Source organism: Larimichthys crocea, chromosome XX, assembly GCF_000972845.2.
Source record: "Larimichthys crocea isolate SSNF chromosome XX, L_crocea_2.0, whole genome shotgun sequence".
Lineage (NCBI taxonomy): Eukaryota > Metazoa > Chordata > Actinopteri > Sciaenidae > Larimichthys > Larimichthys crocea.
The window spans coordinates 3,576,060-3,591,355 of record NC_040030.1 but is presented as its reverse complement, the minus strand read 5'-3'; the positions used below and the strand labels follow the sequence as shown (position 1 = coordinate 3,591,355).

General features: G+C 39.7%; 1 protein-coding gene across 1 annotated transcript in view; it reads right to left on the bottom strand.

Annotated features, from left to right (window-relative positions):
• Window positions 1-366: 366 nt before the first annotated feature.
• The window catches only part of creb3l2 (cAMP responsive element binding protein 3-like 2), a 30,967-nt gene continuing 16,037 nt past the window's right edge, over window positions 367-15,296 (bottom strand). Inside the window, exons 2-12 of the mRNA XM_019276899.2 lie at window positions 9,964-10,207; window positions 9,668-9,882; window positions 9,508-9,586; window positions 9,088-9,290; window positions 8,850-8,996; window positions 8,698-8,756; window positions 7,884-7,952; window positions 6,202-6,301; window positions 5,786-5,915; window positions 4,021-4,255; window positions 367-3,575 (exon numbers count right to left, since the gene is read on the bottom strand). Coding sequence (XP_019132444.2) covers window positions 3,500-3,575; window positions 4,021-4,255; window positions 5,786-5,915; window positions 6,202-6,301; window positions 7,884-7,952; window positions 8,698-8,756; window positions 8,850-8,996; window positions 9,088-9,290; window positions 9,508-9,586; window positions 9,668-9,882; window positions 9,964-10,207 — 1,557 coding nt within the window. The 3' untranslated portion in view covers window positions 367-3,499. The remainder of the gene's footprint in view (window positions 3,576-4,020; window positions 4,256-5,785; window positions 5,916-6,201; window positions 6,302-7,883; window positions 7,953-8,697; window positions 8,757-8,849; window positions 8,997-9,087; window positions 9,291-9,507; window positions 9,587-9,667; window positions 9,883-9,963; window positions 10,208-15,296) is intronic.

Genomic DNA, 15,296 nt, shown 5'->3' with positions numbered 1-15,296 from the left:
AATAGCTACGCATAATACAGATGTTTTGACATTTTATTTATCTCTCTCTCGTAAATACAATAAAAATAAAGGTTGCAGACATACATCTCTAAAGCTAGCGTGCATCTGCATCCATATTCACTCTCTTACCCACAATGTCTCTCTGCATTGAACAAATATAACCTGTTTTTGAGCATTTCACAATTTCACACTATTTTGTTGCCCCGTCCCAACTTTTTAAAGCTCAAAATGAATCTAAATTTATATAAAAATAAAAAAAACAATTAAAATGTATAAGTCTGAACCTCTAATCCAACTTTTTTTTGGATTTGGGGTTGTATAATGTCAACATTTAACCATGAACAGACAACGCACAGTCACAGTTTGTATGCTTTTACTAAGGAAAATACTTTATTCATTTGAAAGCAAAGAGACAGAAAGCCTAAGTCAGAGTGGCTTTACACAGGCGACATGAAAAAGAAATGTGATTTAGAAAAAATACGCTCCACTGGCTGCTACTTTCAGTCTCTGCGAGAGGAGAACTTCCCATGAAAATCTCATGTTACGATGATGGAGCATCATCAGTGCATCCTCCTTAACTACAAGAATAAATCTTTGACGATCTAGCCACTGATCTACAAAGCTTAAAATATGAGACCTAGATACATACATTTCTCACTTCTTAACAGGACAGTTAACAGTTTGATGCACCCTCAGTTGTAAAGTATAATATCTCATGTTTCTGGGTTTAATTAACTTCAGTTTTGATCCAAATGGGGCGTTTCTATTTACAGCCTGTTTGTACAGAAAGTGAACTGACCTCACGTCTGGTGAAAAAGGGGAAGATGTTTGAATAAAGCTCAGAAATGTGAGAAATAATACACTTGAAATGGACAATTAAAAACCTTTAAAACCATTATTTGTACTTAAACTAAACCCAACAGAAAGTCAGAACACAGACTCGCAGTGAATTATGGATTGGTTTATAAACTGCAGATCCCAGACACATTTCTTTATTTATTAACAACTTATATTTACAAAAATAGATACTTTTTTTTTTTTCTGGGAAGAAAGTTTTTTTGGCAAATGCTGAAAGACTGTTGAAGATGACAGTTAAAGTGTTTAAGGCAAAAACATTGCTGGATTTAAGACAAAAAACAAAACAAAACAAAAACAAACTGTTAGTGCAGCAACTTAATCCTGTGGTTCCATCAAATATTTGAAAAAGACAGTTTGATATTTGGGAAAATACATTTATTCACCTTTTTTGTAGAGACTTAAACAATTAGATTGATATCAATCTGATGTTTGTGCGCTAAATATGAAGCTACCGCTAGCAGGTGATTAGCCTAACTTAGCTTGGACTAGAAACAAGGGGAAACTTGGCAACTACATCTGTCTACCAGCAACTCTAAAGCACACAAACTAATATATTATACATCATTTTTTAATTAGTGAGTTCTTTCTACTTTTGGAAGTTACAGCTACAGGCTACAGCTAGCTATACAAGCTATGAAGCGACAAGCTATGAAGCTAAATAAAGCTACAAGCTACAGCTAGCCGTAAAAGAAAATAAGCTACAAGTTATGAAGCTACATTAAGCTACATGAAGCTACATTAAGCTACATGAAGCTACATGAAGCTACATTAAGCTACATGAAGCTACATTAAGCTACATGAAGCTACAAGCTACAGCTAGCCGTAAAATAAATTAAGCTACAAGTTATGAAGCTACATTAAGCTACAAGCTACAGCTAGCTATACGCTATGAAGCGACAAGCTATAAGGCTAAATGAAGCTACTAGCTACAGCTAGCCGTAAAAGAAATTAAGCTACAAGTTATGAAGCTACATTAAGCTACATGAAGTTACAAGCTACAGCTAGCTATACAAGCTATGAAGCTACATGAAGCTACAAGCTACAGCTAGCTATACAAGCGATGAAGCTACATGAAGCTACAAGCTATATCTAGCCATAAAAGAAATTAAGCTAGAGGTTATGAAGCTACATAAAGCTACATTAAGCTACATGAAGCTACAGCTAGCAATACAGGCTATGAAGCTACATGAAGCTACAAGCTACAGCTAGCCGTAAAAGAAAATAAGCTACAAGTTATGAAGCTACATTAAGCTACAAGCTACAGCTAGCTATACGCTATGAAACAACAAGCTATGAGGCTAAATAAAGCTACAGCTAGCTACAGAAGTTATGAAGTGACAAACTATGAAGCTTAATGAAGCTAAAAGCTACAGCTAGCTGAAATGTATGACAGGTGAAAGCTTGTTTAGTACAAAGGTAGGAACAGGGGAAAGAAACTAACTTATGTCTAAGGCAACAAATATGACTACTGACAGCTATAAAGCTTGCTAATTAATATATCTAATTTGTTAATTAGTGAGTTTTAGCGTACGTTTGGAAGCTACAGCTAGTGCTACATGCTATTAAGGCTACATGAAGCTAGCTGCTAGCTGTAATGCACAGATATAAGGAGCTATACATCTGTCTCTCTGCAAAAAAAAGGGAAATAAGTGCATTTCCTATAATGACAAACTATTCCTTAAAAGAAAGACAACATTATGCAAAACATAATAACTGCTGTGAGGTGAATTTTGCTTTTTAACTGCACACAACATTTGTAAGAACAACCTGAAAATGGATAATAGCCCCTTTAAGATGCTTTTGATGACCAAAACAAATAAAGTATATCAAACAGGGTCCCCACATATCAAATATGAACATTTGCGTTGCCGAACAGTTGTGTGATATTTAGCCTTCAGCTTTCTCTGCATTATTAGCATCATAACTACACATTTGTTTCATAATTTTGCAGACAAATAAAGCTTTTGAAACTGAGCGTAGGAACCCCCGAGCTAAAGCCCTAAGAAGTTATGAACAACATATATATATATATATGAAAAGAGTCCAATAATAACACATAATAAAAACACAAAATACAATATGAACGCAAATAAGTATCAAAATTGGATGTATGCATCACTGGAATGGAATAAAAACATTTAATATTAAAAGAAATACAACTACAAAGAGCAATATTTTTTTTCCTTTTTTTTGAAAAACAAAAAAGGTTTCTATAAATACAAAGGTTCTCTGTCAGTGTCCTGTAAAAAGCCTCACATGTCATATTTTAATGTACTTTCCACTGGAATAAATGCCACATAATATTATTCACTAGATCTATGTGAATTTATCTCAACGTGATTTACTTTAACAGTGTTTCAAGGCGGGTCAATTAATTAATTATTATGTTGAAAATGATTCAGTGCAACTTTACTTCAGAAATTAAGGCAACCAGTGCCCCTTTGTTATTGTTATTATCATTATTATTATTAATAATAATTACTATTACAGTGTATCTGATTAAGCAAAAATGACCTTAAACAATCAGCAGTGGGAAAACTACTGTATGAGGTTTGCTCCAGGACACTGAACCATGCTCCAGAGGGAGGAAGGTCAAAGGTCATCATGGGGTTTAGGGTGGGGGGGGGTGTTGACATGAACCTCAGGAGGTCTCGTTGACCGTTCTCTCCAGCTCTATCACTTTACTTCTGCTCTCGTTCGCCCTCTGCTCCAGAGACCTGAGAGACAAAGATCAGACAACGATCTTTTAATTACATAACGAGCTCTGTGAACCGTCTGTTGTGGCATTTCTGGCTTCCCTGTGACCTCGACTGTTTCTCCAGGCACCTTAATAACCTCCTTTGGCCCCTTTGATTCTGTTAGGCTGGCGGTTCCCAGCCTGGATGATAAGAACTATAAAGTGGTTGCACGATAAACTGAGTCACAAGATGAGTTCAGATGTTACTTTTCTTTTCATATTTTCTCTATAGCTCGCACTGTTTCTATCGCAAAAAGGTGCATAACCTCAAAATAGATTCACATAATGCCAAAAACTACAGTTCCTCAAACGTCCCCATGTTCAAATGTCCAACTTCACAGCAGAAATAAACTTGTTTACAGCCCATATATCGACTATTTAGGGTTAATAAATATGTAAATATGTTACTATCAGTGTGTGTTTACCTGTGCAGGTCCATGAGCAGGTTTTTTGACGTCTGCGTATCGTTGCTTTTATTCCTGAAAGGTGGGTGTGTCTCCACCCTTTTAGGCTCCACCACCAGTTTCTGTTGCTCTGAGCGACGCCACGCTGCCATGACGACAGCCGGCGTGTCCTCCAGTTGGTCGGGGTATTCTCCGCCCAGGCCGAGGAGGTGCGGCTGCTCGTCTTCAAACACTGACAACAGACTCCTCGACTTGACTGGAAAAGAGAGACGATGAGAAGATTTTTTAATTTGACTGTTTTGTTTTTTTTCGGTTGTTCTCTCAGACTGAACACACCCAGCGGCACCAGCCGTGAACGAGAACAACATGTTATTGGCTGCTCTGCCTGTGTTTGTGTGTGTGTGTGGGCAGGACGGGACAGGAAACTGAATTTGATTGTTAAGAAAATTATATCTGTCTCTATTACAAAAGTGTATGAGTGTGTGGGCGGTAGTAGAGAGGATGTAGTGAAAGGTCAACCCTTGTAATCAGTCTCTGTAGCTGTTATTGCAGCGTTGTAGGTGGAATCTAATTATTGGCAATGTTATCGTGGAGCGCCGCAGTTGTTTTGTAGCCGGGAACTAATGATTCATCACAATGGAGGCAGCGGGAAAGGTCAGTTTAGCTGAAAACTGTATAAAAGTGACTCTCAGTGTCTGTCCCGACTCTTTAGCAGCCGCTCTCACGTTGCTTATTTTACTGTAGCTGCGAAATATCAACAGAATTACGATCATTTATATCAATGCTGCGAGTCTTTCAAACAGAGAGCCGTTGTTCATGTTGAGGTTTCTCGAACTTAACATGACCTTTAATTTAAATAGTCTCTAACTGTATAAAATGTCTGCTACGTCTTAAACCTGCATTATTAGGGAGAGTTTTAAACACAACTGACATCACCTTCAAAAATTCTTGTAGTGGATTTATTAGCAAGTGTGTGTCCAGCAGACACACAGAAACATTAACGTTTATTTCTTTTGTTTCTTCGTTTCGAAGTCCAATATTTGTCACTTTTTGCTCTGTTTTTGGTCTCTACCGACTCCTGAGGGAAAGCTTTGCCTCTTTAAATGCTATAAATGGTAAATTATAAAAGAAAGCTTTGCCTCTTTAAATGCTATAAATGGTAAATTATAAAAAAAATATCATGTTTACATGAGACATTTTTTTAGAAAGTGTGTTTTTTTATTAATTATTTCAACATAAAACAGAATTCTGATAAACGAAAACAACTTTTTCCTTTAAAAGGATTTGTTCTGGTTGTCTTCTTGGACAACAGAAGAAAAAAAGTCCTCAATTAATCAATAATGTAATCAATAATTCTTCAAAAATCTTTAATCGACGTTTGTTTGGTCGAACAAATGTCACATCATTGTGATTTTAGAAGGAAAGTTCAAATAAAAACCGTGATGTGAAGATTATCATAACCACGAATCACGAATTATATCGCGGTTATAATATCTGTCAAATATAACCGCAAACTGTACTGCATGGATGACTTTTATCTTATTCCCAGCTGTCAATAAATAAAGTTAGTTATACAATATCTTTGTCTGATGGAGAGACGGACAGGGAATTCAGGGGATGACAGACAGCGAAGGACCCCGGCTGGAATCGAACCCGTGTCTCTCCTGGAATATTATTTTATGTCCTTTCTTTCTCATGTCCTTGCATCATTATTAACTCATGTACGACGGCTGCTTGTGTTGCAGCGTGTGTGTACTTTGTGCACAGAGTGTCTATGTGTGGTTACCTGTGGTTGTGTAAGACTCTTTGACAGCCGACTGTTTGGAGGCGAGGCCGGTTTCAGTGATGGTGGAGCACGGAGTCAAACCGCTCGGGTAGAAACTCCCCAAGAACAGAGCGAAGCACAACACGACCACCTACAGAGAGAGAGAGAGACGGGGAGAGAGAGAGAGACAGGGAGAGAGACGGGGAGAGAGACAGAGAGAGACAGGGAGAGAGAGACAGAGAGAGAGAGACAGACGGGGAGAGAGACGGTAAATAAATTATGAATCAATGCTAAGCTGCTAATGAATGATGGAAGCAGATGTTTCCAATTCAATATTTTAATCAATGTTTCCTCAACACAATCTCCTGTATGCACACACACACACACACACACACACACACACACACGCACACACACACACACACACACTGTAGTACCATTAGGCATGAGGATGTCTGGGTGCCAGCCACCCTGCAGGACTTTGGGACTTTTCCTGCCACCACCGCCTGCAGAGACTGCAGCTGCTGTAACAGAGACCTGAAGAGGAGAACACACACACACACATACACAGGTTAGACACATGACATACAAAGGTTTCACACACACACACACACACACAGCTCATAACTCTGAGAAAAGAGACGTCGGTCATCATCAGAGGCCGACAGTGAAACAAAAACATGAAGACAAAGAAAGACCGACTGTAAATGACTCGACATGACGTGGCGTTTTCTTCACATTTCTACATTTAATAAAGAGCCGACAGTGAAGATCAGCAGACACGCAGAGACGTGACATGTGATGAAGGTCTGAGAGTCAGTTTAAACGTCTCATCTTTTATCTGCCGGATCTTCTTATTTTTAAAGATCTAATATTGTTTTTCTGTCGTTGTTCTCGTCACATCTCATGTCCTCATATTGCACTTTAATTTTCCTTCCTCTGGAATGCTCAGTTATTGTTGTTATTATTATTTCTGTTCATCTGTCTTCTTCAGGTGTTACGGGTGACGCAAAATGAGAAGTTTAAAAGTTTAAAATTTCATATTTGAGCCTCATGCACTTTGCTTAAGTTCAACTTTGAGATTTAAGCCTATTAATGGGCGATTGCTCGGACATTGGGGTTAAACTTCATACACAAAACATATAAAATATGGCGCATTATCAAAGATTTAAACAACCATAAATTGAATAAAATCATATCTGCTATGTCCGACTACAACATACATATATGTTCATGCATCAGTAACAATAATCTGATAATATTCTGCATGTAAAGTGTCATAATAAGTACATTAAGCTGTTTTACTTTAGTCAAAGATCTGCTATACACCAACATCTTTTATGTGTATGTGCTTTTATTAATATGTCAATAAACTGAGGTTTTGTTTTGCTGTTAACACACACACACACACACACACACACACACACAAATGCAACTGGTTCATTTAACTTCATTTACCCCAAAACAGCTGTGATCCAGTCAGCTCTACACACACACACACACACACACGGATCACGGAGCACAGTCTGGTTGAAGCAGCTCGGGCATTTCACAATAAAATAGCCTCATGATTATTCAGAACAGATCGACGGGGAGCGTTTGATTCAGCAGTTTATTTGCAAATAATAACAATCAGCCCGTGTTTCCCCCGACACATCCTCTCAGCTGTCATTCGAACACACACACACACACACACACACACACACACACACACACACACACACACACACACACACACACACGCCTTTGAAGGATTACTTAAAAAAAAAAAAAAAGGGAACGAAGGCATGAAATAAGAAACGTCAGAGTGTGTGTGGAGACGGGCACACATCCAGAGAGGGATGCTTTCAGCTCTGAATCATCTCTGCTTTAATTTGCTGGTGTTTGGATCGTCACTGCGGGAGCTCAGATGAATCCATAAACAGTTTTCAACAGTTCACGGCAAGAAAACAGCATAAAAATCCATAAATCATGAACCCAAATTTATGTGTTATTGTTGTGAGAATGACTTTAAACGGATGAGTCTTTAATGAAATGTAAGATGTAATCACATGTGATGCAAGTGTATGAATGTGTGTGTGTGTGTGTGTGTGTGTGTGTGTGTTGTTGTTGTTCTTACTTGTTGGTACACTCCAGAGTTTCCACTTTCCTGCGTAGCTCGTTGTTTTCGTTGGAGCAGGTCTCCACCCTGTGGTCAGAGAGGAGCACTGCAGGGTCACTGACCTGACATCACACAACCTTTTTTTCCACTTTTTACTGACTTTAAACTGACTAACTGAAACTTTTCATGTTTATTTTATATTTTATTCAATGCATAACAATAACAGAAGACAACAAGCTATAAACTGAAGGCAGAACGTTTGTGTCATACGAGCGATTTGGGTGAACTCTGTCTGTATTACGTGTTTCTTTTCATTTTTAACAATCATACACAACTATCAGGCTTCTGTTTTGATAGATTCAGTGTCTCCTTCTTGTTGTTCTATGGACATTTTTAGCTTGTGTTGACAACGTCGCCGTGCCGTTTATCCTGTAAGATTTTTTGGATGTTTGCCACTTTAATAATAATTTAAACCTTTAAAAGTAACAATTTAAAATTCAGGATTCTTCACAGAGGTGAATGAAATGCTGAGATATTGGCAGTTTTTGTGATCCTTGGTGTCGCATGAGTAATATTTCGTTTGTTCCTTGTTTGTAGTTGATGTTCTGTAGACAAAGTTTCTCGCCCTCACTTTAAAATCTGCACACGCTCGTGCCGTTTCATTTCTTTGCTCTCTCTGTCTTAAATATTAAAAAAATAAAAGAAGCCAAATGTGACAGAAAATAAACTCAAACCTCCCTGCAGCGATTCATTTACATGCAGAGTGATTCTCACTCTCTCTCTGATATGATGAAAGAAGAGGAAGAAGAGGACGAAGAGGACGGGGACTTACTTTTTCTCCAGAGTGTCCATGTACTCTTTCTTCTTCCTGCGACTCTCCTGAGCCGAAATCTACAACACAGAGGAAGAAAACAAAAGAATGCACTTAGAGACAGAGGCACAAAGTTTGAAGATCTGTGAATGCTTCTGTCAGGTAATCCGTACCTTGTTTTTGATCTTCCTGCGGATCTTCTTCAGCGCCTTCTCCTCGGCTTTGGTGAGCGGCAGTTTGGTTGGGACCGGGTAACCTTCTGCAACCAGCGTCCGACGCTCCTCCTCAGTCAGCATCAACGGGCCGGACCCCTGCAGCTTCTGCACACAAAAACAAAAGAGGAATCCAACCGTCATGACCCATAAAAAGTTTTTGGTTACCAAAGAGGAAAGAAGATGCATCATCACTTACGTGAGGGGCGGTAAGCAGAGGGGAGTTGGAGAGGCAGGAGCCGGCGCGGGGCGACACCTTCAGGCTGGCCTGGGATGGAGGAGGGCTGGTGGGGGAGGTCGGGCAGGACAGGCTGGGCGGGGCGTGCACGGGGCTCTGGCTGCCCTCCGAGTCGCTGCCGTGGGAACTGGGAGGAGTGGGAGGCATCTGCAGCGACTCCAGACCTGAAACAAGACGGTTAACTGATGAAGGAAGGAAAATCTATGCTTCATATCAACGCTTGTTGCTGATAATAAAGTTAAAAATCGACTCCTGAATCAACTTTTTCGAGGTCAGTATGAGGTATTTAAACAAACAGCCTGCAGGGGTCATTGTAGCATCAGATCTCTGACATGCAACAGCAAGAGGAAGAAGAAGAGGAAGAGAGGAAACAATTCTGACCTTTGGGTGAAAGATTGAGAAACTGGTCGACTTCGTGAGGCTCCAGTTTGATCTGCGGGATAATATTCTCCTCTTTTATCTAAAAAAACAGAGATAAGAAACATTAAAAACGACCAAATACATCAGCTCCCATCATCAGCATCAGTCCCCGAGCTCTCACCTTGATGCCTTTGCTCTGGTTGTGGCTGTTGATCGTGGTCTGAGTCGGGGTGGCGGCGGTGGCGGCGGCTGCAGGGGCCACGGCGGTCGGGCTCTCTGTTGTTTGGGAGCCCAGAGAGAGGCAGAGGGTGGGGAGGAGGGAAGGAGTCTCACACAGGAGGCTGTCGATGGCTTCGTCCTGCTCCATGGGCCACTCGGATGAATCCACGTCAGACTCTGCGACAGCAAGGACTCCCGTTAGTGATCTGAACCTGACGTCATTCATTCGAACTCATCCTGTTCGGTTACTGCTCTCACCTGCGTCGCTGCCTTGCTCTCCGGCGAGGTGCGACAGGGGCGACTGCGGCCGGCTGTCGCCGCACAGCGAGTAGCTGTGCTCGGCCGTGATGTGCGGGGGGAGAGGGGACGACGGGGACAGGTCGCCTCCGTCCTCGCCCTCCATGGCTTCGACGCCGCCTCGCACTCCGGACAGGAAGGGGTCGCTGAGGAGCTGGCCCAGCAAAGCATCCTGGGAGAGGTCGTCGAGGAGCTCGGAGAAGTGCTGCGCAAAGAAAGAAGGAAAGATCTTCAGCAGGGGAGCATAAAATATCAATGTGAGGGAGGAGACAGACAGATAATTATATAAAACCACAAAGCAGAGACGAAAACAGCCGGGCTGTAATTAGAGGGAGCTAAATTTTTAACTGCCACCTCCCCTTTAGGTTCCCCCTCCGGGAGAACAATAAAGAAACCAATTTAAAACTTGTAAAATTTAACTGAAGACCCATCCAGTCATTGTTTCTCCTGCTGTGTGTGATTCTCAGTGTGGCGACACATTTACAAAACAGAAGTTAACAGACCAGCCCTCCTCCTCCTCCTCCTCCTCCTCCACCTACAGCCCCCTTAATCCTACTCTTTCATCCCCCCTTCATCTTTTCCTCCTCCTTCACCACATTCCTGCACCTCTCAACAAGGTGAGCGCCTGCGTGGATCTTCCACAGCGTTCAGGTGTTGTGACTAAACAAAAAGGCGGCCAAAGCAAAGCCAAAGCCGGCGATGTGATGATCACACATCCTCCTGTACGAGTGTTTAGCAAATCATCACCAGCTTAAAATCTGACCCGAGGCTGCAATTAACAAATATTTTCTTTATAGATTCACCTGCAGATTCTTTCTCAGGTGGTCGACTGATCCACAAAATGTTGTACCTGAACATTTACAGTTTACAATGATATAAAACAATGTAGTTTACCTTCCTTATACTTTGAAAAGAGGAGATGAAGCAGTTTGCTGTGTTGGTAATCAAGAGAAATAATATTTGAAACAGTTGACTTTTATTAGAAATAAGTCAACTTTGGTGCTTTTTGTGGCTCTTTTGTAATACAACAATTTAAAAAAAACGTATAATAAAAGTTGTGTTAACTAATCATTGGATCAGTTTAAGTTGTAAAATAATATAAAATATTCAAAACAAGACCGGCATGACTTAAACCATACACAGAAATGCATTATTTTATTTGTTTTTTATTATTTTACGTAAGGTACAGCAAGTGTGTATTCTCATATCAACTTTATTTCTTCATATGTTGTGTTATATGTGTTATATTATTGTTATATATGCATTTAAAATCTAAATTTAAGCTCAACGTCTGTTATTTCACGAATAAAGTTTGAAGAAAACAATAAATCCAGGTATTTATTTCACGAATAAAGTTTGAAGAAAACAATAAATCCAGGTATACAAGTCGGTGGTTAAATATAAAAAGCATGTGCACACATACAGTACTTTTATATAATTTATCCAGATGTTCATATTGTCATTTATTATGTCACTCCCTAAATAGTTTTGTCATCACTGAACCTCCGTACATGGGCTCTAAAATGTGGTTAACACAATGTAAATGACACATTTTGTGCCTCATTCTAGTTTAATACAGTCATTTAATTGATGTATTCATTAGTTTTAGACTCCAGTGTATATATTTGTCTACATTCACATAAAAACTACAAAACTTTTTTCTTTTTGTAGTCCTGTCCTCACTCGAACTCGACTTCTGACGCAACTTTTAGCTGCTCAACTTCTGTTGCCGGGCAGAACGCAGCAGAGCGCGTCCAATGGAATATTATGCACGTCTAGGGCTCAGCCAATGAGAAGCAAATAAACAATTTAAATTAAACACACATGGAAGCTGTTTGCTCGTGGAAGAATTAAAAAGGTTACATGTGCAGTTCAGATCAAAGTAAAAAAAAAAAAAAAAAAGATGGAGCGACAGACGACAGAGGGACGGCGAAGTGAGAGTGAAATCAAGATGGAGGAGAGGAAGAAAGGGGGAAACAGGAGGAGGGTGAACGGCCGAACGCCAACCATGTGGCTTCAATTACAGACGGAAAGAGACGACACACTCACACACACACACAAAGAAATGACCTCTTCGCTCCATAAACACCCAGCGTGCTCCAGCCGCCGTATGCTGCCCTAAATGGCCTGGTTTCAGGCCTCGGTGTGGGTGAAGCAAACACCGACAGCATACCGTGAATCCACTCAACAGGAGGCGGGCGGGTGGAGAAGGAAGGCAAATATTTACACACATTCATCCACCTTCCTTCTTGCCATGATATAGATACACGTTAAAGTCTGTAGATGCCAGAACCCATCACGCTATAGGCAAACATTTACAGAAAGTTTCCAACACTTTAACCACCCGACATATCCCGGTAACCACATCACCACGGTTACCAAGAGCCATCGCATACGTCAGACAGGCGGTGATGTTATTACAGCTCTTCAGATCTTAAAGCACGCACACAGACTGTTGTGATGATGATAGTAATTATCACGTCAGCTCAAATGAATAAAATACCGGTTGCTGTTGTGTCTCCTGGAAGAAAATGTTAAAAAATGTCAAGTTAAACTCCTCTAAAATGTTTTTGCACGACACAAGCGTAAGTCAATCAATCATTCTTCAAAGAATTTAATATATACACAGGAGAAATACTTTGATTTAATGTAAAGTGACTGTTTGATCGATAATGTCAAGCTTTTATTTAACGTAGTTTACCTTCCTTATACTTTGAAAAGAGGAGATGAAGCAGTTTGCTGTGTCGGTAATCAAGAAAAATAATATTTTATCCTCAGAAGTTGACTTTTATTAGAAATAAGTCAACTTTGGTGCTTTTTGTGGCTCTTTAGTCAACAACAATTTAAAAAAGTATAATAAAAGTTGTGTTAACTAATCATTGGATCAGTTTAAGTTGTAAAATAATATAAAATATTCAAAACAAGACCGGCATAAATTAAACCATACACAGAAATGCATTATTTTATTTGTTTTTTTTTATTATTTTATGTAAGGTACAGCAAGTGTGTATTCTCATATCAACCTTTTATTTCTCATAGCTGAACAAACTTTATTGTTCATTCATATGTTGTGTTATATATGCATTTAAAATCTAAATTTAAACTCAACATCTGTTATTTCATGAATAAAGTTTGAAGAAAACAATAAATCCAGGTATACAAGTGAATGGTTAAATATAAAAAGCATGTGCACACATACAATACTTGCATTTATCCAGATGTTCATGTTGTCAACCTTTTCGCCGAGACGTCGGTCTCTAAATTCACGGACATTTCTATCGACCTTGTGACCAACAGCTTGCAAGATTTGAAGTTAAATATGTAGTAAGATATCATCCTAACCGAAGCTTAAGGAGCATTTCATACAAACCTAGATATAAAAAAATAAAGATAAATAATAAATATAACAAAGAATTGTTGATGTAATGTAGAGCTAAGGTACTTTTAGTGTGTAATATGGAAAAATGCTTCCAAGCAGCATCCAGGACCAGTCGCTACACAGTGAATTGTGATTATTTTTAATATAATATATTATTTTAAGGGATTACAGCGCTCAGATTTCATAATAGTATGAAATACTTCTTGGTCTTGGAAAGTAACACTGAGTTACTACTGTACTTGGAAAGATACCAGAAATATTCTGCTGCATGATTATAAATTTAAATGACTGTTAAATATTGATGATAAGCTGCTACTTTTATCTATCAAAGCCTGTAAAATAACTAAATATATAATGTAATTTTGTAGTATTTACCCTGATTTCTATAGTATCTATGTTTATATGTGGTGTTTTGTAGTAGTTGAATGACTTTCTATCAATTCAAATGTAAGTTAACTGAATTATTTTAGTATTTGCTGGTCCATGTACAGATTAAAGACAGGAGAAAGCATTATGGTGGTAAAAGAAGAACAGGGTGTAGGCGTAATTACACACAGAACCCACGTTTTGTGGGTTCAAACCAGATTCATGCGACCTTTGACCTCGCCCTTGTCTCTCTATGACTCTGAATCACCTCAAATCTTGGATTAAACACAAAATGAGGGCACAGAAAGAAAATGAAGCCTCATTTTGTTTAAGGGAAGGAAATGGGAGAGGTCCAACTTCATGACTACAGGACCACACCAAAGCCGCATAGTGAGGATTTATATGCTCCCTGTCATTTCTGCAGTGGGAGTGTGTGGTTGTGGCTGTGAGTCTGCATGAAAGGGGGGAAAAAATGCGAAGCAGGGCAGTAGGACGGGCTGCAGGATCGGTCGCTGGTCGGGTGTAACTCATCACACACACAACAGAAACCTCTTTGTCTCTGCAGCCAAACAGAGAGGTGTCATTTAGAGCCAACTGTAACTTGACGCTCTCCAGCTGGAAAACCTCCAGAGTCGAAGCCTAAATGGGAAAAAACTGGGAGTTTAAACTGGAACTGGGGCAAGAATCAGTAGGTCATACTCTGAAGGAGAGGCGGCGATAACAAAGAGGCTTTTCTCATATTTTTCTGAATAGCGTTCTCGCCTGTAACACAAATCGAAACGGGCGGAGAACATCGCTGAAAGTGCAGATTGTAATCTTTTAATGAAGCCACAATGAAGTCTGAAGTCTGTGTACAACGCAGAGAGGTTATCTCTCCAGTTCTGTGCGTGGAAATCCTGTGTCATCCAAAAAGAGACAGAGGCTTAGCTACGATTTGAATATGTCTGATATTAATCAAATCACAGGAATACTGACGAAGAGAAGACTCCAAACTAGGTCAGAAAAGTTTGCTAAACTCACATAAAACCAGAGCATGAAGAAGTCCGACGAGGAACCATCCGACTTTTTCCCAACAAAGACGTCCTAAACTGCTCCTAAATTCATTTTTTGTGACCTCCAACCTGATTTAATTGGTCAGAATCGATAACTCATAACGTTTTGGCTACGTAGCGGATGGGTAAGGACCACTGGCCTTGTGAAGATGAGCGTAACGGCTGTCCTCATGTTGAGACAATGGAAGTATTCAAGACAAAGCTCAGGCTAATAAGAACATGGTTAGACTCGCAGCTATTCGGCACCTGATGATGGTGCTAGATGAAAAGTTAAGTTCACCAGTCTTCTTACTAATTCATCCCCAGGGGGACATGAACGTGTGCAGCAAATGTCATGCCAATCCATTCGATAGTTGTCGAGATATTTCACCCAAAATCAGAAACGTCAACGTCATGAAAAACATTAAAATAAGTAGGGTTCATGGTCTGGGGAGCATGCACATTGTACAATTTTCTGCAACACAATGCACAACGAAAGTGCTTAGAAGACAAAGCTC